This window comes from Ascaphus truei, unplaced genomic scaffold, assembly GCF_040206685.1.
Source record: "Ascaphus truei isolate aAscTru1 unplaced genomic scaffold, aAscTru1.hap1 HAP1_SCAFFOLD_492, whole genome shotgun sequence".
Taxonomy (NCBI): domain Eukaryota; kingdom Metazoa; phylum Chordata; class Amphibia; order Anura; family Ascaphidae; genus Ascaphus; species Ascaphus truei.
In genome coordinates, this window is record NW_027456823.1 from 192,501 (window position 1) to 220,000 (window position 27,500).

The 27,500-nt window shown below is 65.9% G+C and overlaps 1 protein-coding gene across 1 annotated transcript in view; it reads left to right on the forward strand.

Annotated features, from left to right (window-relative positions):
- TANC2 (tetratricopeptide repeat, ankyrin repeat and coiled-coil containing 2) overlaps nt 1-27,500 on the forward strand; it is a 274,744-nt gene that overhangs the window by 175,264 nt on the left and 71,980 nt on the right. The window contains 5 exon segments of the mRNA XM_075584218.1: nt 19,871-20,057; nt 22,548-22,568; nt 22,571-22,828; nt 24,477-24,602; nt 25,238-25,519. Coding sequence (XP_075440333.1) covers nt 19,871-20,057; nt 22,548-22,568; nt 22,571-22,828; nt 24,477-24,602; nt 25,238-25,519 — 874 coding nt within the window.

Consider the following 27,500-nt stretch of genomic DNA (forward strand, 5'->3'; position numbering starts at 1 on the left):
CAACACTGCCACCCATCCCCAAGCACGGGCATCCCAACACCGCCACCCATCCCCAAGCACGGGCATCCCAGCACTGCCACCTGCCCCCAAGCACGGGCATCCCAACACTGCCACCTGCCCCCAAGCACGGGCATCCCAACACTGCCACCTGCCCCCAAGCACGGGCATCCCAACACCGCCACCCATCCCCAAGCACGGGCATCCCAACACTGCCACCCATCCCCAAGCACGGGCATCCCAACACTGCCACCTGCCCCCAAGCACGGGCATCCCAACACTGCCACCTGCCCCCAAGCACGGGCATCCCAACACCGCCACCCATCCCCTAGCACGGGCATCCCAACACTGCCACCCATCCCCAAGCACGGGCATCCCAACACCGCCGCCTGCCCCCAAGCACGGGCATCCCAACACTGCAACCCATCCCCAAACACGGGCATCCCAACACTGCCACCTGCCCCCAAGCACGGGCATCCCAACACTGCCACCTGCCCCCAAGCACGGGCATCCCAACACCGCCACCTGCCCCCAAGCACGGGCATCCCAACACTACAACCCATCCCCAAGCACGGGCATCCCAGCACTGCCACCTGCCCCCAAGCACGGGCATCCCAACACCGCCACCTGCCCCCAAGCACGGGCATCGTGACACCGCCACCCATCCCCTAGCACGGGCATCCCAACACTGCCACCTGCCCCCAAGCACGGGCATCCCAACACTGCCACCTGCCCCCAAGCACGGGCATCCCAACACCGCCACCTGCCCCCAAGCACGGGCATCCCAACACCGCCACCTGCCCCCAAGCACGGGCATCCCAACACCGCCACCTGCCCCCAAGCACGGGCATCCCAACACCGCCACCTGCCCCCAAGCACGGGCATCCCAGCACTGCCACCTGCCCCCAAGCACGGGCATCCCAGCACTGCCACCTGCCCCCAAGCACGGGCATCCCAACACCGCCACCTGCCCCCAAGCACGGGCATCGTGACACCGCCACCCATCCCCTAGCACGGGCATCCCAACACTTCCACCTGCCCCCAAGCACGGGCATCCCAACACTGCCACCCATCCCCAAGCACGGGCATCCCAACACCGCCACCTGCCCCCAAGCACGGGCATCCCAACACCGCCACCTGCCCCCAAGCACGGGCATCGTGACACCGCCACCCATCCCCTAGCACGGGCATCCCAACACTACCACCTGCCCCCAAGCACGGGCATCCCAACACTGCCACCTGCCCCCAAGCACGGGCATCCCAACACCGCCACCTGCCCCCAAGCACGGGCATCCCAACACCGCCACCCATCCCCTAGCACGGGCATCCCAACACTGCCACCTGCCCCCAAGCACGGGCATCCCAACACCGCCACCTGCCCCCAAGCACTGGCATCCCAGCACTGCCACCTGCCCCCAAGCACGGGCATCCCAGCACTGCCACCTGCCCCCAAGCACGGGCATCCCAACACCGCCACCTGCCCCCAAGCACGGGCATCGTGACACCGCCACCCATCCCCTAGCACGGGCATCCCAACACTGCCACCTGCCCCCAAGCACGGGCATCCCAACACCGCCACCCATCCCCTAGCACGGGCATCCCAACACTGCCACCCATCCCCAAGCACGGGCATCCCAACACCGCCGCCTGCCCCCAAGCACGGGCATCCCAACACTGCAACCCATCCCCAAGCACGGGCATCCCAACACTGCCACCTGCCCCCAAGCACGGGCATCCCAACACTGCCACCTGCCCCCAAGCACGGGCATCCCAACACCGCCACCTGCCCCCAAGCACGGGCATCCCAACACTACAACCCATCCCCAAGCACGGGCATCCCAGCACTGCCACCTGCCCCCAAGCACGGGCATCCCAACACCGCCACCTGCCCCCAAGCACGGGCATCGTGACACCGCCACCCATCCCCTAGCACGGGCATCCCAACACTGCCACCTGCCCCCAAGCACGGGCATCCCAACACTGCCACCTGCCCCCAAGCACGGGCATCCCAACACCGCCACCTGCCCCCAAGCACGGGCATCCCAACACCGCCACCTGCCCCCAAGCACGGGCATCCCAACACCGCCACCTGCCCCCAAGCACGGGCATCCCAACACCGCCACCTGCCCCCAAGCACGGGCATCCCAGCACTGCCACCTGCCCCCAAGCACGGGCATCCCAGCACTGCCACCTGCCCCCAAGCACGGGCATCCCAACACCGCCACCTGCCCCCAAGCACGGGCATCGTGACACTACCACCTGCCCCCAAGCACGGGCATCCCAACACTGCCACCTGCCCCCAAGCACGGGCATCCCAACACCGCCACCTGCCCCCAAGCACGGGCATCCCAACACCGCCACCTGCCCCCAAGCACGGGCATCCCAACACCGCCACCCATCCCCTAGCACGGGCATCCCAACACTGCCACCTGCCCCCAAGCACGGGCATCCCAACACCGCCACCTGCCCCCAAGCACGGGCATCCCAGCACTGCCACCTGCCCCCAAGCACGGGCATCCCAGCACTGCCACCTGCCCCCAAGCACGGGCATCCCAACACCGCCACCCATCCCCAAGCACGGGCATCCCAACACTGCCACCCATCCCCAAGCACGGGCATCCCAACACTGCCACCTGCCCCCAAGCACGGGCATCCCAACACTGCCACCTGCCCCCAAGCACGGGCATCCCAACACCGCCACCCATCCCCTAGCACGGGCATCCCAACACTGCCACCCATCCCCAAGCACGGGCATCCCAACACCGCCGCCTGCCCCCAAGCACGGGCATCCCAACACTGCAACCCATCCCCAAACACGGGCATCCCAACACTGCCACCTGCCCCCAAGCACGGGCATCCCAACACTGCCACCTGCCCCCAAGCACGGGCATCCCAACACCGCCACCTGCCCCCAAGCACGGGCATCCCAACACTACAACCCATCCCCAAGCACGGGCATCCCAGCACTGCCACCTGCCCCCAAGCACGGGCATCCCAACACCGCCACCTGCCCCCAAGCACGGGCATCGTGACACCGCCACCCATCCCCTAGCACGGGCATCCCAACACTGCCACCTGCCCCCAAGCACGGGCATCCCAACACTGCCACCTGCCCCCAAGCACGGGCATCCCAACACCGCCACCTGCCCCCAAGCACGGGCATCCCAACACCGCCACCTGCCCCCAAGCACGGGCATCCCAACACCGCCACCTGCCCCCAAGCACGGGCATCCCAACACCGCCACCTGCCCCCAAGCACGGGCATCCCAGCACTGCCACCTGCCCCCAAGCACGGGCATCCCAGCACTGCCACCTGCCCCCAAGCACGGGCATCCCAACACCGCCACCTGCCCCCAAGCACGGGCATCGTGACACCGCCACCCATCCCCTAGCACGGGCATCCCAACACTTCCACCTGCCCCCAAGCACGGGCATCCCAACACTGCCACCCATCCCCAAGCACGGGCATCCCAACACCGCCACCTGCCCCCAAGCACGGGCATCCCAACACCGCCACCTGCCTCCAAGCACGGGCATCGTGACACCGCCACCCATCCCCTAGCACGGGCATCCCAACACTACCACCTGCCCCCAAGCACGGGCATCCCAACACTGCCACCTGCCCCCAAGCACGGGCATCCCAACACCGCCACCTGCCCCCAAGCACGGGCATCCCAACACCGCCACCCATCCCCTAGCACGGGCATCCCAACACTGCCACCTGCCCCCAAGCACGGGCATCCCAACACCGCCACCTGCCCCCAAGCACTGGCATCCCAGCACTGCCACCTGCCCCCAAGCACGGGCATCCCAGCACTGCCACCTGCCCCCAAGCACGGGCATCCCAACACCGCCACCTGCCCCCAAGCACGGGCATCGTGACACCGCCACCCATCCCCTAGCACGGGCATCCCAACACTGCCACCTGCCCCCAAGCACGGGCATCCCAACACTGCCACCAGCCCCCAAGCACGGGCATCCCAACACTGCCACCCATCCCCAAGCACGGGCATCCCAACACTGCCACCCATCCCCATGCACAGGCATCCCAACACCGCCGCCTGCCCCCAAGCACGGGCATCCCAGCACTGCCACCTGCCCCCAAGCACGGGCATCCCAACACCGCCACCCATCCCCAAGCACGGGCATCCCAGCACTGCCACCTGCCCCCAAGCACGGGCATCCCAACACTGCCACCCATCCCCAAGCACGGGCATCCCAACACCGCCACCCATCCCCAAGCACGGGCATCCCAGCACTGCCACCTGCCCCCAAGCACGGGCATCCCAACACTGCCACCTGCCCCCAAGCACGGGCATCCCAACACTGCCACCTGCCCCCAAGCACGGGCATCCCAACACCGCCACCCATCCCCAAGCACGGGCATCCCAACACTGCCACCCATCCCCAAGCACGGGCATCCCAACACTGCCACCTGCCCCCAAGCACGGGCATCCCAACACTGCCACCTGCCCCCAAGCACGGGCATCCCAACACCGCCACCCATCCCCTAGCACGGGCATCCCAACACTGCCACCCATCCCCAAGCACGGGCATCCCAACACCGCCGCCTGCCCCCAAGCACGGGCATCCCAACACTGCAACCCATCCCCAAGCACGGGCATCCCAACACTGCCACCTGCCCCCAAGCACGGGCATCCCAACACTGCCACCTGCCCCCAAGCACGGGCATCCCAACACCGCCACCTGCCCCCAAGCACGGGCATCCCAACACTACAACCCATCCCCAAGCACGGGCATCCCAGCACTGCCACCTGCCCCCAAGCACGGGCATCCCAACACCGCCACCTGCCCCCAAGCACGGGCATCGTGACACTGCCACCCATCCCCTAGCACGGGCATCCCAACACTGCCACCTGCCCCCAAGCACGGGCATCCCAACACTGCCACCTGCCCCCAAGCACGGGCATCCCAACACCGCCACCTGCCCCCAAGCACGGGCATCCCAACACTGCCACCTGCCCCCAAGCACGGGCATCCCAACACTGCCACCCATCCCCAAGCACGGGCATCCCAACACCGCCACCTGCCCCCAAGCACGGGCATCCCAACACCGCCACCTGCCCCCAAGCACGGGCATCCCAACACCGCCACCTGCCCCCAAGCACGGGCATCGTGACACCGCCACCCATCCCCTAGCACGGGCATCCCAACACTACCACCTGCCCCCAAGCACGGGCATCCCAACACTGCCACCTGCCCCCAAGCACGGGCATCCCAACACCGCCACCTGCCCCCAAGCACGGGCATCCCAACACCGCCACCTGCCCCCAAGCACGGGCATCCCAACACCGCCACCCATCCCCTAGCACGGGCATCCCAACACTGCCACCTGCCCCCAAGCACGGGCATCCCAACACCGCCACCTGCCCCCAAGCACGGGCATCCCAGCACTGCCACCTGCCCCCAAGCACGGGCATCCCAGCACTGCCACCTGCCCCCAAGCACGGGCATCCCAACACCGCCACCTGCCCCCAAGCACGGGCATCGTGACACCGCCACCCATCCCCTAGCACGGGCATCCCAACACTACCACCTGCCCCCAAGCACGGGCATCCCAACACTGCCACCTGCCCCCAAGCACGGGCATCCCAACACCGCCACCTGCCCCCAAGCACGGGCATCCCAACACCGCCACCTGCCCCCAAGCACGGGCATCCCAACACCGCCACCCATCCCCAAGCACGGGCATCCCAACACTGCCACCTGCCCCCAAGCACGGGCATCCCAACACCGCCACCTGCCCCCAAGCACGGGCATCCCAACACTGCCACCTGCCCCCAAGCATGGGCATCCCAACACCGCCGCCTGCCCCCAAGCACGGGCATCCCAACACCGCCGCCTGCCCCCAAGCACGGGCATCCCAACACCGCCGCCTGCCCCCAAGCACGGGCATCCCAACACCGCCACCTGCCCCCAAGCACGGGCATCCCAACACCGCCACCCATCCCCAAGCACGGGCATCCCAACACTGCCACCCATCCCCAAGCACGGGCATCCCAACACTGCCACCTGCCCCCAAGCACGGGCATCCCAACACTGCCACCTGCCCCCAAGCACGGGCATCCCAACACTGCCACCTGCCCCCAAGCACGGGCATCCCAACACCGCCACCAGCCCCCAAGCACGGGCATCCCAACACCGCCACCTGCCCCCAAGCACGGGCGTCCCACCCCCCAAGCACGGGCGTCCCACCCCCCAAGCACGGGCGTCCCACCCCCCAAGCACGGGCGTCCCACCCCCCAAGCACGGGCGTCCCAACACTGCCACATGCCCCCAAGCACGGGCATCCCAACACTGCCACCAGCCCCCAAGCACGGGCATCCCAACACTGCCACCAGCCCCCAAGCACGGGCATCCCAGCACTGCCACCCATCCCCAAGCACGGGCATCCCAGCACTACAACCCATCCCCAAGCACGGGCATCCCAGCACTGCCACCTGCCCCCAAGCACGGGCATCCCAACACCGCCACCTGCCCCCAAGCACGGGCATCGTGACACCGCCACCCATCCCCTAGCACGGGCATCCCAACACTGCCACCTGCCCCCAAGCACGGGCATCCCAACACTGCCACCTGCCCCCAAGCACGGGCATCCCAACACCGCCACCTGCCCCCAAGCACGGGCATCCCAACACCGCCACCTGCCCCCAAGCACGGGCATCCCAACACTGCCACCTGCCCCCAAGCACGGGCATCCCAACACCGCCACCCATCCCCAAGCACGGGCATCCCAACACTGCCACCCATCCCCAAGCACGGGCATCCCAACACTGCCACCTGCCCCCAAGCACGGGCATCCCAACACTGCCACCTGCCCCCAAGCACGGGCATCCCAACACCGCCACCCATCCCCTAGCACGGGCATCCCAACACTGCAACCCATCCCCAAGCACGGGCATCCCAACACCGCCACCCATCCCCAAGCACGGGCATCCCAACACTGCCACCCATACCCAAGCACGGGCATCCCAACACTGCCACCGGCCCCCAAGCACGGGCATCCCAACACTGCCACCTGCCCCCAAGCACGGGCATCCCAACACCGCCACCTGCCCCCAAGCACGGGCATCCCAACACTACAACCCATCCCCAAGCACGGGCATCCCAGCACTGCCACCTGCCCCCAAGCACGGGCATCCCAACACAGCCACCTGCCCCCAAGCACGGACATCGTGACACCGCCACCCATCCCCTAGCACGGGCATCCCAACACTGCCACCTGCCCCCAAGCACGGGCATCCCAACACTGCCACCTGCCCCCAAGCACGGGCATCCCAACACCACCACCTGCCCCCAAGCACGGGCATCCCAACACCGCCACCTGCCCCCAAGCACGGGCATCCCAACACCGCCACCTGCCCCCAAGCACGGGCATCCCAGCACTGCCACCTGCCCCCAAGCACGGGCATCCCAGCACTGCCACCTGCCCCCAAGCACGGGCATCCCAACACCGCCACCTGCCCCCAAGCACGGGCATCGTGACACCGCCACCCATCCCCTAGCACGGGCATCCCAACACTTCCACCTGCCCCCAAGCACGGGCATCCCAACACTGCCACCCATCCCCAAGCATGGGCATCCCAACACCGCCACCTGCCCCCAAGCACGGGCATCCCAACACCGCCACCTGCCCCCAAGCACGGGCATCGTGACACCGCCACCCATCCCCTAGCACGGGCATCCCAACACTACCACCTGCCCCCAAGCACGGGCATCCCAACACTGCCACCTGCCCCCAAGCACGGGCATCCCAACACCGCCACCTGCCCCCAAGCACGGGCATCCCAACACCGCCACCCATCCCCTAGCACGGGCATCCCAACACTGCCACCTGCCCCCAAGCACGGGCATCCCAACACCGCCACCTGCCCCCAAGCACGGGCATCCCAGCACTGCCACCTGCCCCCAAGCACGGGCATCCCAGCACTGCCACCTGCCCCCAAGCACGGGCATCCCAACACCGCCACCTGCCCCCAAGCACGGGCATCGTGACACCGCCACCCATCCCCTAGCACGGGCATCCCAACACTTCCACCTGCCCCCAAGCACGGGCATCCCAACACCGCCACCTGCCCCCAAGCACGGGCATCGTGACACCGCCACCCATCCCCTAGCACGGGCATCCCAACACTACCACCTGCCCCCAAGCACGGGCATCCCAACACTGCCACCTGCCCCCAAGCACGGGCATCCCAACACCGCCACCTGCCCCCAAGCACGGGCATCCCAACACCGCCACCCATCCCCTAGCACGGGCATCCCAACACTGCCACCTGCCCCCAAGCACGGGCATCCCAACACCGCCACCTGCCCCCAAGCACGGGCATCCCAGCACTGCCACCTGCCCCCAAGCACGGGCATCCCAGCACTGCCACCTGCCCCCAAGCACGGGCATCCCAACACCGCCACCTGCCCCCAAGCACGGGCATCGTGACACCGCCACCCATCCCCTAGCACGGGCATCCCAACACTTCCACCTGCCCCCAAGCACGGGCATCCCAACACTGCCACCCATCCCCAAGCACGGGCATCCCAACACCGCCACCTGCCCCCAAGCACGGGCATCCCAACACCGCCACCTGCCCCCAAGCACGGGCATCGTGACACCGCCACCCATCCCCTAGCACGGGCATCCCAACACTACCACCTGCCCCCAAGCACGGGCATCCCAACACTGCCACCTGCCCCCAAGCACGGGCATCCCAACACCGCCACCTGCCCCCAAGCACGGGCATCCCAACACCGCCACCCATCCCCTAGCACGGGCATCCCAACACTGCCACCTGCCCCCAAGCACGGGCATCCCAACACCGCCACCTGCCCCCAAGCACGGGCATCCCAGCACTGCCACCTGCCCCCAAGCACGGGCATCCCAGCACTGCCACCTGCCCCCAAGCACGGGCATCCCAACACCGCCACCTGCCCCCAAGCACGGGCATCGTGACACCGCCACCCATCCCCTAGCACGGGCATCCCAACACTGCCACCTGCCCCCAAGCACGGGCATCCCAACACTGCCACCTGCCCCCAAGCACGGGCATCCCAACACCGCCACCTGCCCCCAAGCACGGGCATCCCAACACCGCCACCCATCCCCTAGCACGGGCATCCCAGCACTGCCACCCATCCCCAAGCACGGGCATCCCAACACTGCCACCTGCCCCCAAGCACGGGCATCCCAACACCGCTACCTGCCCCCAAGCACGGGCATCCCAACACCGCCACCTGCCCCCAAGCACGGGCGTCCCACCCCCCAAGCACGGGCGTCCCACCCCCCAAGCACGGGCGTCCCACCCCCCAAGCACGGGCGTCCCAACACTGCCACATGCCCCCAAGCACGGGCATCCCAACACTGCCACCAGCCCCCAAGCACGGGCATCCCAACACTGCCACCAGCCCCCAAGCACGGGCATCCCAACACCGCCGCCTGCCCCCAAGCACGGGCATCCCAACACTGCCACCTGCCCCCAAGCACGGGCATCCCAACACTGCCACCCATCCCCATGCACAGGCATCCCAACACCGCCACCTGCCCCCAAGCACGGGCATCCCAACACTGCCACCTGCCCCCAAGCACGGGCATCCCAACACTGCCACAAGCCCCCAAGCACGGGCATCCCAACACTGCCACCCATCCCCATGCACAGGCATCCCAACACCGCCACCTGCCCCCAAGCACAGGCATCCCAACACTGCCACCTGCCCCCAAGCACGGGCATCCCAGCACTGCCACCCATCCCCAAGCACGGGCATCCCAGCACTACAACCCATCCCCAAGCACGGGCATCCCAGCACTGCCACCTGCCCCCAAGCACGGGCATCCCAACACCGCCACCTGCCCCCAAGCACGGGCATCGTGACACCGCCACCCATCCCCTAGCACGGGCATCCCAACACTGCCACCTGCCCCCAAGCACGGGCATCCCAACACCGCCACCTGCCCCCAAGCACGGGCATCCCAACACCGCCACCTGCCCCCAAGCACGGGCATCCCAACACCGCCACCTGCCCCCAAGCACGGGCATCCCAACACCGCCACCTGCCCCCAAGCACGGGCATCCCAGCACTGCCACCTGCCCCCAAGCACGGGCATCCCAGCACTGCCACCTGCCCCCAAGCACGGGCATCCCAACACCGCCACCTGCCCCCAAGCACGGGCATCGTGACACCGCCACCCATCCCCTAGCACGGGCATCCCAACACTACCACCTGCCCCCAAGCACGGGCATCCCAACACTGCCACCTGCCCCCAAGCACGGGCATCCCAACACCGCCACCTGCCCCCAAGCACGGGCATCCCAACACCGCCACCTGCCCCCAAGCACGGGCATCCCAACACCGCCACCCATCCCCTAGCACGGGCATCCCAACACTGCCACCTGCCCCCAAGCACGGGCATCCCAACACCGCCACCTGCCCCCAAGCACGGGCATCCCAGCACTGCCACCTGCCCCCAAGCACGGGCATCCCAGCACTGCCACCTGCCCCCAAGCACGGGCATCCCAACACCGCCACCCATCCCCTAGCACGGGCATCCCAGCACTGCCACCCATCCCCAAGCACGGGCATCCCAACACTGCCACCTGCCCCCAAGCACGGGCATCCCAACACCGCTACCTGCCCCCAAGCACGGGCATCCCAACACCGCCACCTGCCCCCAAGCACGGGCGTCCCACCCCCCAAGCACGGGCGTCCCACCCCCCAAGCACGGGCGTCCCACCCCCCAAGCACGGGCGTCCCAACACTGCCACATGCCCCCAAGCACGGGCATCCCAACACTGCCACCAGCCCCCAAGCACGGGCATCCCAACACTGCCACCAGCCCCCAAGCACGGGCATCCCAACACCGCCGCCTGCCCCCAAGCACGGGCATCCCAACACTGCCACCTGCCCCCAAGCACGGGCATCCCAACACTGCCACCCATCCCCATGCACAGGCATCCCAACACCGCCACCTGCCCCCAAGCACGGGCATCCCAACACTGCCACCTGCCCCCAAGCACGGGCATCCCAACACTGCCACAAGCCCCCAAGCACGGGCATCCCAACACTGCCACCCATCCCCATGCACAGGCATCCCAACACCGCCACCTGCCCCCAAGCACAGGCATCCCAACACTGCCACCTGCCCCCAAGCACGGGCATCCCAGCACTGCCACCCATCCCCAAGCACGGGCATCCCAGCACTACAACCCATCCCCAAGCACGGGCATCCCAGCACTGCCACCTGCCCCCAAGCACGGGCATCCCAACACCGCCACCTGCCCCCAAGCACGGGCATCGTGACACCGCCACCCATCCCCTAGCACGGGCATCCCAACACTGCCACCTGCCCCCAAGCACGGGCATCCCAACACCGCCACCTGCCCCCAAGCACGGGCATCCCAACACCGCCACCTGCCCCCAAGCACGGGCATCCCAACACCGCCACCTGCCCCCAAGCACGGGCATCCCAACACCGCCACCTGCCCCCAAGCACGGGCATCCCAGCACTGCCACCTGCCCCCAAGCACGGGCATCCCAGCACTGCCACCTGCCCCCAAGCACGGGCATCCCAACACCGCCACCTGCCCCCAAGCACGGGCATCGTGACACCGCCACCCATCCCCTAGCACGGGCATCCCAACACTACCACCTGCCCCCAAGCACGGGCATCCCAACACTGCCACCTGCCCCCAAGCACGGGCATCCCAACACCGCCACCTGCCCCCAAGCACGGGCATCCCAACACCGCCACCTGCCCCCAAGCACGGGCATCCCAACACCGCCACCCATCCCCTAGCACGGGCATCCCAACACTGCCACCTGCCCCCAAGCACGGGCATCCCAACACCGCCACCTGCCCCCAAGCACGGGCATCCCAGCACTGCCACCTGCCCCCAAGCACGGGCATCCCAGCACTGCCACCTGCCCCCAAGCACGGGCGTCCCAGCACTGCCACCTGCCCCCAAGCACGGGCATCCCAACACCGCCACCTGCCCCCAAGCACGGGCATCGTGACACCGCCACCCATCCCCTAGCACGGGCATCCCAACACTACCACCTGCCCCCAAGCACGGGCATCCCAACACTGCCACCTGCCCCCAAGCACGGGCATCCCAACACCGCCACCTGCCCCCAAGCACGGGCATCCCAACACCGCCACCTGCCCCCAAGCACGGGCATCCCAACACCGCCACCCATCCCCAAGCACGGGCATCCCAACACTGCCACCCATCCCCAAGCACGGGCATCCCAACACCGCCACCTGCCCCCAAGCACGGGCATCCCAACACCGCCACCTGCCCCCAAGCACGGGCATCCCAACACCGCCACCCATCCCCTAGCACGGGCATCCCAGCACTGCCACCCATCCCCAAGCACGGGCATCCCAACACTGCCACCTGCCCCCAAGCACGGGCATCCCAACACCGCCACCTGCCCCCAAGCACGGGCATCCCAACACCGCCACCTGCCCCCAAGCACGGGCGTCCCACCCCCCAAGCACGGGCGTCCCACCCCCCAAGCACGGGCGTCCCACCCCCCAAGCACGGGCGTCCCACCCCCCAAGCACGGGCGTCCCAACACTGCCACATGCCCCCAAGCACGGGCATCCCAACACTGCCACCAGCCCCCAAGCACGGGCATCCCAACACTGCCACCAGCCCCCAAGCACGGGCATCCCAGCACTGCCACCCATCCCCAAGCACGGGCATCCCAACACTGCCACCTGCCCCCAAGCACGGGCATCCCAACACCGCCGCCTGCCCCCAAGCACGGGCATCCCAGCACTGCCACCTGCCCCCAAGCACGGGCATCCCAACACCGCCACCTGCCCCCAAGCACGGGCATCCCAACACCGCCACCTGCCCCCAAGCACGGGCATCGTGACACCGCCACCCATCCCCTAGCACGGGCATCCCAACACCGCCACCCATCCCCAAGCACGGGCATCCCAAATCCGCCACCTGCCCCCAAGCACGGGCATCCCAACACTACCACCTGCCCCCAAGCACGGGCATCCCAACACCGCCACCTGCCCCCAAGCACGGGCATCCCAACACTGCCCCCAAGCACGGGCATCCCAACACTGCCACCTGCCCCCAAGCATGGGCATCCCAGCACTGCCACCTGCCCCCAAGCACGGGCATCCCAACACCGCCACCTGCCCCCAAGCACGGGCATCCCAACACTGCCACCTGCCCCCAAGCACGGGCATCGTGACACCGCCACCCATCCCCTAGCACGGGCATCCCAACACCGCCACCCATCCCCTAGCACGGGCATCCCAACACCGCCACCCATCCCCTAGCACGGGCATCCCAACACCGCCACCTGCCCCCAAGCACGGGCTTCCCAACACTACCACCTGCCCCCAAGCACGGGCATCCCAACACCGCCACCTGCCCCCAAGCACGGGCATCCCAACACTGCCACCTGCCCCCAAGCACGGGCATCCCAACACTGCCACCAGCCCCCAAGCACTGGCATCCCAACACTGCCACCCATCCCCATGCACAGGCATCCCAACACCGCCACCTGCCCCCAAGCACAGGCATCCCAACACCGCCACCTGCCCCCAAGCACGGGCATCCCAGCACTGCCACCTGCCCCCAAGCACGGGCATCCCAGCACTGCCACCTGCCCCCAAGCACGGGCATCCCAACACCGCCACCTGCCCCCAAGCACGGGCATCGTGACACCGCCACCCATCCCCTAGCACGGGCATCCCAACACTACCACCTGCCCCCAAGCACGGGCATCCCAACACTGCCACCTGCCCCCAAGCACGGGCATCCCAACACCGCCACCTGCCCCCAAGCACGGGCATCCCAACACCGCCACCTGCCCCCAAGCACGGGCATCCCAACACCGCCACCCATCCCCTAGCACGGGCATCCCAACACTGCCACCTGCCCCCAAGCACGGGCATCCCAACACCGCCACCTGCCCCCAAGCACGGGCATCCCAGCACTGCCACCTGCCCCCAAGCACGGGCATCCCAGCACTGCCACCTGCCCCCAAGCACGGGCATCCCAGCACTGCCACCTGCCCCCAAGCACGGGCATCCCAACACCGCCACCTGCCCCCAAGCACGGGCATCGTGACACCGCCACCCATCCCCTAGCACGGGCATCCCAACACTACCACCTGCCCCCAAGCACGGGCATCCCAACACTGCCACCTGCCCCCAAGCACGGGCATCCCAACACCGCCACCTGCCCCCAAGCACGGGCATCCCAACACCGCCACCTGCCCCCAAGCACGGGCATCCCAACACCGCCACCCATCCCCAAGCACGGGCATCCCAACACTGCCACCCATCCCCAAGCACGGGCATCCCAACACCGCCACCTGCCCCCAAGCACGGGCATCCCAACACCGCCACCTGCCCCCAAGCACGGGCATCCCAACACCGCCACCCATCCCCTAGCACGGGCATCCCAGCACTGCCACCCATCCCCAAGCACGGGCATCCCAACACTGCCACCTGCCCCCAAGCACGGGCATCCCAACACCGCCACCTGCCCCCAAGCACGGGCATCCCAACACCGCCACCTGCCCCCAAGCACGGGCGTCCCACCCCCCAAGCACGGGCGTCCCACCCCCCAAGCACGGGCGTCCCACCCCCCAAGCACGGGCGTCCCACCCCCCAAGCACGGGCGTCCCAACACTGCCACATGCCCCCAAGCACGGGCATCCCAACACTGCCACCAGCCCCCAAGCACGGGCATCCCAACACTGCCACCAGCCCCCAAGCACGGGCATCCCAGCACTGCCACCCATCCCCAAGCACGGGCATCCCAACACTGCCACCTGCCCCCAAGCACGGGCATCCCAACACCGCCGCCTGCCCCCAAGCACGGGCATCCCAGCACTGCCACCTGCCCCCAAGCACGGGCATCCCAACACCGCCACCTGCCCCCAAGCACGGGCATCCCAACACCGCCACCTGCCCCCAAGCACGGGCATCGTGACACCGCCACCCATCCCCTAGCACGGGCATCCCAACACCGCCACCCATCCCCAAGCACGGGCATCCCAAATCCGCCACCTGCCCCCAAGCACGGGCATCCCAACACTACCACCTGCCCCCAAGCACGGGCATCCCAACACCGCCACCTGCCCCCAAGCACGGGCATCCCAACACTGCCACCTGCCCCCAAGCACGGGCATCCCAACACTGCCACCTGCCCCCAAGCATGGGCATCCCAGCACTGCCACCTGCCCCCAAGCACGGGCATCCCAACACCGCCACCTGCCCCCAAGCACGGGCATCCCAACACTGCCACCTGCCCCCAAGCACGGGCATCGTGACACCGCCACCCATCCCCTAGCACGGGCATCCCAACACCGCCACCCATCCCCTAGCACGGGCATCCCAACACCGCCACCCATCCCCTAGCACGGGCATCCCAACACCGCCACCTGCCCCCAAGCACGGGCTTCCCAACACTACCACCTGCCCCCAAGCACGGGCATCCCAACACCGCCACCTGCCCCCAAGCACGGGCATCCCAACACTGCCACCTGCCCCCAAGCACGGGCATCGTGACACCGCCACCCATCCCCTAGCACGGGCATCCCAACACTACCACCTGCCCCCAAGCACGGGCATCCCAACACTGCCACCTGCCCCCAAGCACGGGCATCCCAACACCGCCACCTGCCCCCAAGCACGGGCATCGTGACACCGCCACCCATCCCCTAGCACGGGCATCCCAACACTACCACCTGCCCCTAAGCACGGGCATCCCAACACTGCCACCTGCCCCCAAGCACGGGCATCCCAACACCGCCACCTGCCCCCAAGCACGGGCATCCCAACACCGCCACCTGCCCCCAAGCACGGGCATCCCAGCACTGCCACCCATCCCCAAGCACGGGCATCCCAACACTGCCACCCATCCCCAAGCACGGGCATCCCAGCACTGCCACCTGCTCCCAAGCACGGGCATCCCAACACCGCCACCTGCCCCCAAGCACGGGCATCCCAACACTGCCACCCATCCCCAAGCACGGGCATCCCAGCACTGCCACCTGCCCCCAAGCACGGGCATCCCAACACCGCCACCTGCCCCCAAGCACGGGCATCGTGACACCGCCACCCATCCCCTAGCACGGGCATCCCAACACTACCACCTGCCCCCAAGCACGGGCATCCCAACACTGCCACCTGCCCCCAAGCACGGGCATCCCAACACCGCCACCTGCCCCCAAGCACGGGCATCCCAACACCGCCACCTGCCCCCAAGCACGGGCATCGTGACACCGCCACCCATCCCCTAGCACGGGCATCCCAACACTGCCACCTGCCCCCAAGCACGGGCATCCCAACACCGCCACCTGCCCCCAAGCACGGGCATCGTGACACCGCCACCCATCCCCTAGCACGGGCATCCCAGCACTGCCACCTGCCCCCAAGCACGGGCATCCCAACACCGCCACCTGCCCCCAAGCACGGGCATCCCAACACCGCCACCTGCCCCCAAGCACGGGCATCCCAACACCGCCACCTGCCCCCAAGCACGGGCATCCCAACACCGCCACCTGCCCCCAAGCACGGGCATCCCAACACCGCCACCTGCCCCCAAGCACGGGCATCCCAACACTGCCACCCATCCCCAAGCACGGGCATCCCAACACCGCCACCTGCCCCTAAGCACGGGCATCCCAACACTACCACCTGCCCCCAAGCACGGGCATCCCAACACTGCCACCTGCCCCCAAGCACGGGCATCCCAACACCGCCACCTGCCCCCAAGCACGGGCATCCCAACACTGCCACCTGCCCCCAAGCACGGGCATCCCAACACTGTCACCTGCCCCCAAGCACGGGCATCCCAACACTACCACCCATCCCCAAGCACGGGCATCCCAGCACTGCAACCCATCCCCAAGCACGGGCATCCCAACACTGCCACCCATCCCCAAGCACAGGCATCCCAACACTGCCACCTGCCCCCAAGCACGGGCATCCCAACACTGCCACCTGCCCCCAAGCACTGGCATCCCAACACTGCCACCCATCCCCAAGCACGGGCATCCCAACACCGCCACCTGCCCCCAAGCACGGGCATCCCAACACTGCCACCTGCCCCCAAGCACTGGCATCCCAACACTGCCACCCATCCCCAAGCACGGGCATCCCAACACTACCACCTGCACCCAAGCACGGGCATCCCAACACTGCCATCCATCCCCAAGCACAGGCATCCCAACACTGCCACCTGCCCCCAAGCACGGGCATCCCAACACTGCCACCCATCCCCAAGCACGGGCATCCCAACACCGCCACCTGCCCCTAAGCACGGGCATCCCAACACTACCACCTGCCCCCAAGCACGGGCATCCCAACACCGCCACCTGCCCCCAAGCACGGGCATCCCAACACCGCCACCTGCCCCCAAGCACGGGCATCCCAACACCGCCACCTGCCCCCAAGCACGGGCATCCCAACACTGCCACCCATCCCCAAGCACGGGCATCCCAACACCGCCACCTGCCCCTAAGCACGGGCATCCCAACACTACCACCTGCCCCCAAGCACGGGCATCCCAACACTGCCACCTGCCCCCAAGCACGGGCATCCCAACACCGCCACCTGCCCCCAAGCACGGGCATCCCAACACTGCCACCTGCCCCCAAGCACGGGCATCCCAACACTGTCACCTGCCCCCAAGCACGGGCATCCCAACACTGTCACCTGCCCCCAAGCACGGGCATCCCAGCACTGCCACCTGCCCCCAAGCACGGGCATCCCAACACTGCCACCTGCCCCCAAGCACGGGCATCCCAACACTACCACCCATCCCCTAGCACGGGCATCCCAACACCGCCACCTGCCCCCAAGCACGGGCATCCCAACACTGTCACCTGCCCCCAAGCACGGGCATCCCAACACTACCACCCATCCCCTAGCACGGGCATCCCAACACTGCCACCCATCCCAAGCACGGGCATCCCAGCACTACCACCCATCCCCTAGCACGGGCATCCCAACACTGCCACCCATCCCCAAGCACGGGCATCCCAACACCGCCACCTGCCCCCATGCACGGGCATCCCAACACTGCCACCCATCCCCAAGCACAGGCATCCCAACACCGCCACCTGCCCCCAAGCACGGGCATCCCAACACTGCCACCTGCCCCCAAGCACGGCATCCCAACACTGCCACCCATCCCCAAGCACGGGCATCCCAGCACTGCAACCCATCCCCAAGCACGGGCATCCCAACACTGCCACCTGCCCCCAAGCACGGGCATCCCAACACTGCCACCTGCCCCCAAGCACGGGCATCCCAACACTGCCACCCATCCCCAAGCACGGGCATCCCAGCACTGCAAACCCATCCCCAAGCACGGGCATCCCAACACTGCCACCTGCCCCCAAGCACGGGCATCCCAACACCGCCACCTGCCCCCAAGCACGGGCATCCCAACACCGCCACCCATCCCCTAGCACGGGCATCCCAACACTACCACCTGCCCCCAAGCACGGGCATCCCAACACTACCACCTGCCCCAAGCACGGGCATCCCAACACTGCAACCCATCCCCAAGCACGGGCATCCCAACACTGCCACCTGCCCCCAAGCACGGGCATCCCAACACCGCCACCCATCCCCTAGCACGGGCATCCCAACACTGCCACCTGCCCCCAAGCACGGGCATCCCAACACTGCCACCCATCCCCAAGCACGGGCATCCCAACACTGCCACCTGCCCCTAAGCACGGGCATCCCAACACTGCCACCTGCCCCCAAGCACGGGCATCCCAACACTGCCACCTGCCCCCAAGCACGGGCATCCCAACACTGCCACCTGCCCCCAAGCACGGGCATCCCAACACTGCCACCTGCCCCCAAGCACGGGCATCCCAACACTGCCACCTGCCCCCAATCACGGGCATCCCAACACTGCCACCCATCCCCAAGCACGGGCATCCCAACACTGCCACCTGCCCCCAAGCACGGGCATCCCAAAAAACCTCTCCCCAGCACCCACCAGGCGCCGGCATCCCAAAACCCGCCCTCCTCTCTTCCTTCCCTCCCCCCTCTCAAAATCCCTCCTCTCCAAATCCCTCCCCCCTCTGCTCTTTCCTCCCCCTGTCCTCTCTCCTTGGTAGGCGGTGAATACTTCTGCAAACCACTGTGTGTGTGTATATGCACATGTACATGTACACACACCCATTTTCACGCCCACACATCCCTCTCTCTTTCCACCCCCCATCTCTCTGTCTCTCTCTCTCCTCCCCTGTCTTATCTCCATCCCCCCTCTCCCCCTCCTCTCTCTCTGTCTCTCTCCACTCTCTCTGTCTCTCTCTCTCGGTCTCTCTCTCTCTGTCTCTCTCCACTCTCTCTGTCTCTCGCTCTCTGTCTCTCGCTCTCTGTCTCTCGCTCTCTGTCTCTCGCTCTCTGTCTCTCGCTCTCTGTCTCTCGCTCTCTGTCTCTCGCTCTCTGTCTCTCTCTCTTCCCCCCCTCTCTCTTCCCCCTCTCTCTCTTCCCCCTCTCTCTCTCTTCCCCTCTCTCTCTTCCCCCTCTCTCTCTTCCCCCTCTCTCTCTTCCCCCTCTCTCTCCCCCCCTCTCTCTCTCCCCCCCCTCTCTCTCTTCCCCCCCCCTCTCTCTCTTCCCCCTCTCTCTCTCCCCCCCTCTCTCTCTTCCCCCCCCTCTCTCTCTCCCCCCCCTCTCTCTCTCCCCCCCCTCTCTCTCTCCCCCCCCTCTCTCTCTCTCCTCCCACACCTCTCCCTCTCCCTCATAATTTGATGTAAGTGGTAAATATGATGCCTTGTAGCAGCGCGCCGATGCGTGTGCCGATGCGTGTGCCGATGCGTGTGCGCTGACCGGCCGTGCGCGGTTTCCCCTCAGAGCTCCGCGGTGACCCAGCGGATAAGCCCCTGCTCCACCCTGACCAGCAGCACGGCCTCGCCCCCCCGCCAGCAGCCCCTGCTCACCCTGCCACCCGTCAGCACCGGCGCCCCGCACCGGGACTGCAGCTACGTCCCCATCAACAGCCCCACCTCCACCCTGGAGAGCAGGGACAGCGGCATCATTGGTGAGTGACCGCCCGGGGATCCCCGGCGTCTGACCGTGCCGCGTATCAACACACACTTTCAGGTTCCTATAACAAGCAGCGGTACTGTGCGGGAGAACGCACGCCCATTGGCCACCGAAGGGGGGTATGTGTCGGGAGGACGTTGGGTTGGCCTCTTCCAAGAAAGGGGGGGCTCCTGAGGGAATTTTTGAAAGCGTGAATGGCGGGGCGGGGGGGGGGGGGGTCACCTGATGATGCGGGGTAAGGGGTGCAGCCTCGGAGACGTCTTAGGGAGCGTGGGATGAGGTGTGGACGAAGGTCGTGAGGGGAGAGGACTTGGACACCACGGTGGGGATGTAGAAAGGGGGCTTGGTCATGGAGAAACTTCAGTTTGATTGGGCGTCGGACGGGAAGGGCCAAGTGTAAGGAGATGCCCGGGGAAGTGGCAGGCGTAGAAAGGTGGGGTGGGGTATACGAGCCTGGCAGTAGCATTTAGCTTGGATTTGGGTGGGGTGGGTGGGGTGGGGAGGGGGCAATCTGAAAACAGGATTGAGGCATTGACGTTGGGGCAGGTCACAGTAGTCCAGTTGGGATACCAAGGCAGCGATCCCGGCTGAACCTGCGCCGAGGAGTCCTTCGAAGCTCGGCGCTCGCTCCCCTGCAGGTGGCGAGCCCCGGGATGGTCTTGGAGTTCTACTGAGGGGGGAACAATATGGCCGCCGGGATCCGCGCTTGCTCTGGCGCCCCAAACGAGAAGATGCCACGTTGTCGGTAGACGGATGTCGTGCCTTTCTATTGGCGACCTCAAAATGAGGGCAGCTTGGTTATTTTGGCGGCGAGGTGGTTATAAAGGCGAGGGAGAACAGCTTGATATCTGGCGGAGGGTACGGGGAGGGTACGGGCTGTTATCTGTCAGGCATATGGGGTTTCATAGTGTATTTACATTATAAGAACACAGAGGGAGAGAGGGGTTTGTTTATAATGCCATGGTCCTCTGCTTACCCTGGCACCATTACCCCGTCACAGCCCCCGTCCCCCGCTCCGGCCTTAGAGACATCATTACGTATCTCCGTATCCCCCCCCCCCCCCGTGTGCCCCCCCGCAGGGTCGGTCTGATAACCGCCCGGGAGAGATTACACGGAGCGCAGAGACTCGGGGGAGTCACAGCAGGAGTTATTATCCTGTACGGCCATTTGTTACTTATATGATTATGCCGCATGTATTGCCGCTGGAGGCGCTATTTACATTAATGGCGCGATATACACGCATGGGCCGACCATTCCCCACAGTTTGGGGGATTATTAAGCGTGTGCTCCCCCCCCCGCGTGCTAAGCGTTGGCGGTAGAAGACCCTCATTGGGCCCCTGCCCGTGGCAGAGCGACGGAGCCAGGCGTGGCCCTGTCACTTCTCCTCTCGGGGCAGCTCTCCGGGGATCTCCGGCACTCGGCAATTGGGAGGGGGTGGGGGGGCTTTCCGTTCGGCGCTGCTGAAGGGGAGCCGGATTCCTGCTCTGCGGAGCCCCCCTCGATCCCCCCCCCCTGTTTTCTCATTGAATATGCATGAGCCACATTTGCATACTCTCTTAAAGGGAAACCGGCGTGAGATTAATTTGCACACGGGACCCATTTTTGTGGGGTGGTCTCGTGCGATGATGCAGCATGTTTTCTGGCCAATGTAGCCCCCGATTTCTCAGAAAGAGGGGGTGAGAGATACGTGTCCCTGATGTCTGTGTATTAGGAGAGGGTGAGAGGTACGTGTCCCTGATGCCTGTGTATTAGGAGGGGGTGAGAGGTACGTGTCCCTGATGCTGTGTATTAGGAGGGGGTGAGAGATACGTGTCCCTGATGTCTGTGTATTAGGAGGGGGTGAGAGGTACGTGTCCCTGAGGCCTGTGTATTAGGAGGGGGTGAGAGGTACGTGTCCCTGAGGCCTGTGTATTAGGAGGTAATGAGAGGTACAGGTCCCTGATGTCTGTGTATTAGGAGGGGGTGAGAGGTACGTGTCCCTGATGTCTGTGTATTAGGAGAGGGTGAGAGGTACGTGTCCCTGATGCCTGTGTATTAGGAGGGGGTGAGAGGTACGTGTCCCTGATGCCTGTGTATTAGGAGGGGGTGAGAGGTACGTGTCCCTGATGCCTGTGTATTAGGAGGGGGTGAGAGCTACGTGTCCCTAATGCCTGTGTATTAGGAGGGGGTGAGAGCTACGTGTCCCTGAGGCTGGGGGTGAGGGAGGCACTGGGGAGGGCAGAATGAGGCTGGGGCGGGGGGAGAGAGAAGCTGATGGTTTGGGAGAGAGAGGGACAGATTACAATGCAGGAGAGCCATGCTGACACATTAACCCTTTGAGTCCCCTGTTTATAGTCACTACCTCGCAGGGATATAGTCATTCTCACAGGGCTATTCTCCCCCCTCCCCCCCCCCCCGAGTCCTGTGTTCCCATGGAACAAAATGGCCGCCTCGGTCACATGACCTCACCGCGCCTCCGGTAACGGACCTCTGTCTCCCCCTGCAGCCACCCTCACCAGCTACTCGGAGACGCGGAGCGCTCCAAGTACGGCGGGGAGAGCGGCAAAGATGGCGGCTCCCGCTGGAACGTGAAGCCCTGGCAGTCCCAGAAGCCCAGCATGGACTCGTGCCTGTACCGCGTGGACGAGAACATGGCGGCCTCCACGTTCAGCCTCAACAAGCTCCCCGAGCGGAGCCTGGACACGGCGCTCTCCCAGTCCGTGCAGTCCATACCTCTCTACCTCATGCCACGCCCCAACCTCCGTGGCAGGTCGGTGTCTCTTTTATGTGGGCGCCTGTAGTAGGTGAGGGGGGGGGGGGGGGCGGGGCGGGGCGGCTCGATGGTGCTGGCGACGCGACCTAGAAAACCGGTAAAAAAAACTTCCGAGCCACCCCTCCCCAAGCCTGATCACCCCTCCCAAGCCTGATCCCCCCCACCCCTCCCCAAGCCTGATCACCCCTCCCCAAGCCTGATCCCCCCCACCCCTCCCCAAGCCTGATCACCCCTCCCCAAGCCTGATCCCCCACCCCTCCCCAAGCCTGATCACCCCTCCCCAAGCCTGATCACCCCTCCCCAAGCCTGATCCCCCCACCCCTCCCCAAGCCTGATCACCCCTCCCCAAGCCTGATCCCCCCCCCACCCCTCCCCAAGCCTGATCACCCCTCCCCAAGCCTGATCCCCCCACCCCTCCCCAAGCCTGATCACCCCTCCCCAAGCCTGATCCCCCCCACCCCTCCCCAAGCCTGATCACCCCTCCCCAAGCCTGATCCCCCCACCCCTCCCCAAGCCTGATCACCCCTCCCCAAGCCTGATCCCCCCCACCCCTCCCCAAGCCTGATCACCCCTCCCCAAGCCTGATCCCCCCACCCCTCCCCAAGCCTGATCACCCCCCCAAGCCTGATCACCCCTCCCCAAGCCTGATCCCCCCCACCCCTCCCCAAGCCTGATCACCCCTCCCAAGCCTGATCCCCCCCACCCCTCCCCAAGCCTGATCACCCCTCCCAAGCCTGATCCCCCACCCCTCCCCAAGCCTGATCCCCCCACCCCTCCCCAAGCCTGATCACCCCTCACCAAGCCTGATCCCCCCTCCCCAAGCCTGATCCCCCCCCCTCCCCAAGCCTGATCACCCCTCCCCAAGCCTGATCCCCCCACCCCTCCCCAAGCTGATCACCCCTCCCCAAGCCTGATCCCCCCTCCCCACGCCTGATCCCCCCCCTCCCCACGCCTGATCCCCCCCCCCCCTACGCGCGCCCCGTCACTCTCTCCTCCCTGTCCCAGCGTCGGGGCGTCTCCGCGGCGGGCGGCGTTGGCACCGTGGTTACGCGGCCCCGTCTCTCCTCCCTGTCCCAGCGTCGGGGCGTCTCCGCGGCGGGCGGCATTGGCACCGTGGTTACGCGGCCCCGTATCTCCGCCCTGTCCCAGCGTCGGGGCGTCTCCGCGGCGGGCGGCGTTGGCACCGTGGTTACGCGGCCCCGTCACACACTCCTCCCTGTCCCAGCGTCGGGGCGTCTCCGCGGCGGGCGGCGTTGGCACCGTGGTTACGCGGCCCCGTATCTCCGCCCTGTCCCAGTGTCGGGGCGTCTCCGCGGCGGGCGGCGTTGGCACCGTGGTTACGCGGCCCCGTCTCTCCGCCCTGTCCCAGCGTCGGGCGTCTCCGCGGCGGGCGGCGTTGGCACCGTGGTTACGCGGCCCCGTCTCTCCGCCCTGTCCCAGCGTCGGGGCGTCTCCGCGGCGGGCGGCGTTGGCACCGTGGTTACGCGGCCCCGTCTCTCCGCCCTGTCCCAGTGTCGGGGCGTCTCCGCGGCGGGCGGCGTTGGCACCGTGGTTACGCGGCCCCGTCTCTCCGCCCTGTCCCAGCGTCGGGGCGTCTCCGCGGCGGGCGGCGTTGGCACCGTGGTTACGCGCGCCCCGTCACACTCTCCTCCCTTATTTCAGCCACCAGCTCGGCTCACCTGGAGGACCTGGCGTATCTGGACGAGCAGCGCCACACCCCGCTGCGCACGTCCCTGCGGATGCCTCGCCAGACGCTGGCCGGACCGCGCACGCCGCAGGACCTACGAGGTGAGAGGGGGGGGGAGGAGCGGGCCCTCGCTGGCCGGGGGGAGCCCACCTACAGGGGCTGTGGCACGATGGGACGTGGTTCTGACTAGCGTGGGTGTACTTACGTGGCGAGGAACTGGGTTAAGGTCTCGGGGGAGGCGGGGGGTCTCCCGGGGGGTGGGGGGTCTCCCGGGGAGGGGGGGGTCTCCCGGGGAGGGGGGGGGTCTCCCGTCCTCGTGCTGTGTGAGCCCCCTGGGCCGCAGGGAGGCGGTCACTCTCCGTCATGGAGACGCAGGCTGCGGAGAGTGATTGCTGAGTCTACGCAAGTCCACTTACCTCTATATACACGTGGGGAGGGTAGTGCAGTGTGTGGGTGTCCCTTCAGGCACTATAGAAGTTACATCACCTTAGTGTGTTTCTCCCTTGCTCCACCCCACCAGGCAGCACAGAGCTGTTTTCTGTGCAGACTGCAAAGGGTCTCATCACAGGAAAGAGCCGACTCCTCTGACGTTCCTGCATCAAAGTGACCCTCTCTCTCCCGCCCCCCCCCCCTCTCTCTCCCGCCCCCCCCCTCTCTCTCCCGCCCTCCCCCCTCTCTCTCCCGCCCCCCCCCTCTCTCTCCTGCCCCCCCCCCCATCTCTTTTCCCCTCCTCCAGTCCGCTTCGCGCCGTACCGCCCCCCCGACATCTCCCTGAAGCCGCTGCTCTTCGAGGTGCCGAGTATCACCACGGACGCCGTGTTCGTGGGCCGGGACTGGCTCTTCCACGAGATCGACGCGCAGCTGCAGGGCGAGGACGAGAGCGTCAACCAGGGCGTGGTGATCTGCGGCAACATCGGCTTCGGGAAGACCGCCATCGTGTCCCGGCTCGTGGCTCTCAGCTGCCACGGGACGCGCATGCGGCAGATCGCCTCGGACAGCCCCCACGCCTCCCCAAAACGTGAGCTCCCGTGCGTGTGCGCGCATGTATACACATACATGCACACGCACACACAGGCGTGCATACACATACATATACGCATGTATACACATACATGCATGCACACTGTCACACACTCACACACTCACACACTCTCACTCTCACACACACACACACACTCACACTCACACACACAGACACACACACACACACACACACACACTGTCGCACACGCGCTCTCACATTTACACATACGCGCATACACTCGCGCCCAGATACATTTACACACACACACACACACACACACACACTCGCACACGCGCTCTCGCATTGTCGCACACGCGCTCTCGCATTTACACATAACCGCATACACTCGCGCCCAGATACATTTACACACACTCGCACATTCACACACACACACATTCACACACATTCACACACACACACATTCACACAAACACACTCACACTCCCACACACATTCACACACACATTCACACACACATTCACACACACATTCACACACACTCACACACTCACACACACACTTATACATGTACGCTCATACATACACTCACGCACCCGCACTAATATTGATGCACACACATATTCACACACATATATATTCAGACACACACACACATTTCCACATACACACTCACACACATATTAACACACACTGACACATTCACACACACAGGCGTGCATTCACACACACACACACACACATCACACGCATCCTCACACTCATTCACACACTCATTCACACACTCACACATGCATTCATATACTCTCACATTCACACACACGAATGCACATGAATTCACGAATGCCCATGCACACACACACACATTCATTCACACACATTCATTCACACACATTCATTCACACACACACGAATTAATGCACACATAAATGCACGCATGCATAAATACACACACACACACGCACACACACAAATGCACGCACACACACGCATTTACATACATGCGCGCACACACTTGTTAACACACACACTAATATATGCATTGATACATACATACAGGCATTCACATACACAGAGACGCATTCACACACACACACATGCAACCCCCTACACACACGCATCCACACGCACGCGCCAGCATCAACACACACCCGCATACACACAAGTACATGCATACACACATGCATTCACACTCATACACTCACAGTGCAGTCACACACGCACAATCCCATCCCAAGCCTCTCTCTTATATACACCCCACCTCGTCCCCCCCATATATACCCCCACCCCGCCCCCTGTTATATATACCCCGCCCCCTGTTATATATACCCCCACCCCGCCCCCCTGTTATATATACACCCGCCCCCCTTATATATACACCCGCCCCCCTTATATATACACCCGCCCCCCTATTATATATACCCCCGCCCTCCCTGTTATATATACCCCCACCCGCCCCCCTGTTATATATACCCCCGCCCCCCTGTTATATATACCCCCACCCCACCCCCCTGTTATATATATCCCCGCCCCCCGTTATATATACACCCGCCCCCTATTATATATACCCCCGCCCTCCCTGTTATATATACCCCCACCCCGCCCCCCTGTTATATATACCCCCGCCCCCCTGTTATATACACCCCCAGCCCCCTGTTATATACACCCCCAGCCCCCCTGTATATACACCCCCAGCCCCCCTGTTATATACACCCCCAGCCCCCCTGTTATATACACCCCCAGCCCCCCTGTTATATACACCCCCAGCCCCCCTGTTATATACACCCCAGCCCCCTGTTATATACACCCCCAGCCCCCCTGTTATATACACCCCCAGCCCCCTGTTATATACACCCCCCAGCCCCCCTGTTATATACACCCCCCAGCCCCCCCCGTTATATACACCCCCCAGCCCCCCCTGTTATATACACACCCCAGCCCCCCTGTTATATACACCCCCAGCCCCCCTGTTATATACACCCCCCAGCCCCCCTGTTATATACACCCCCTCTGCCCC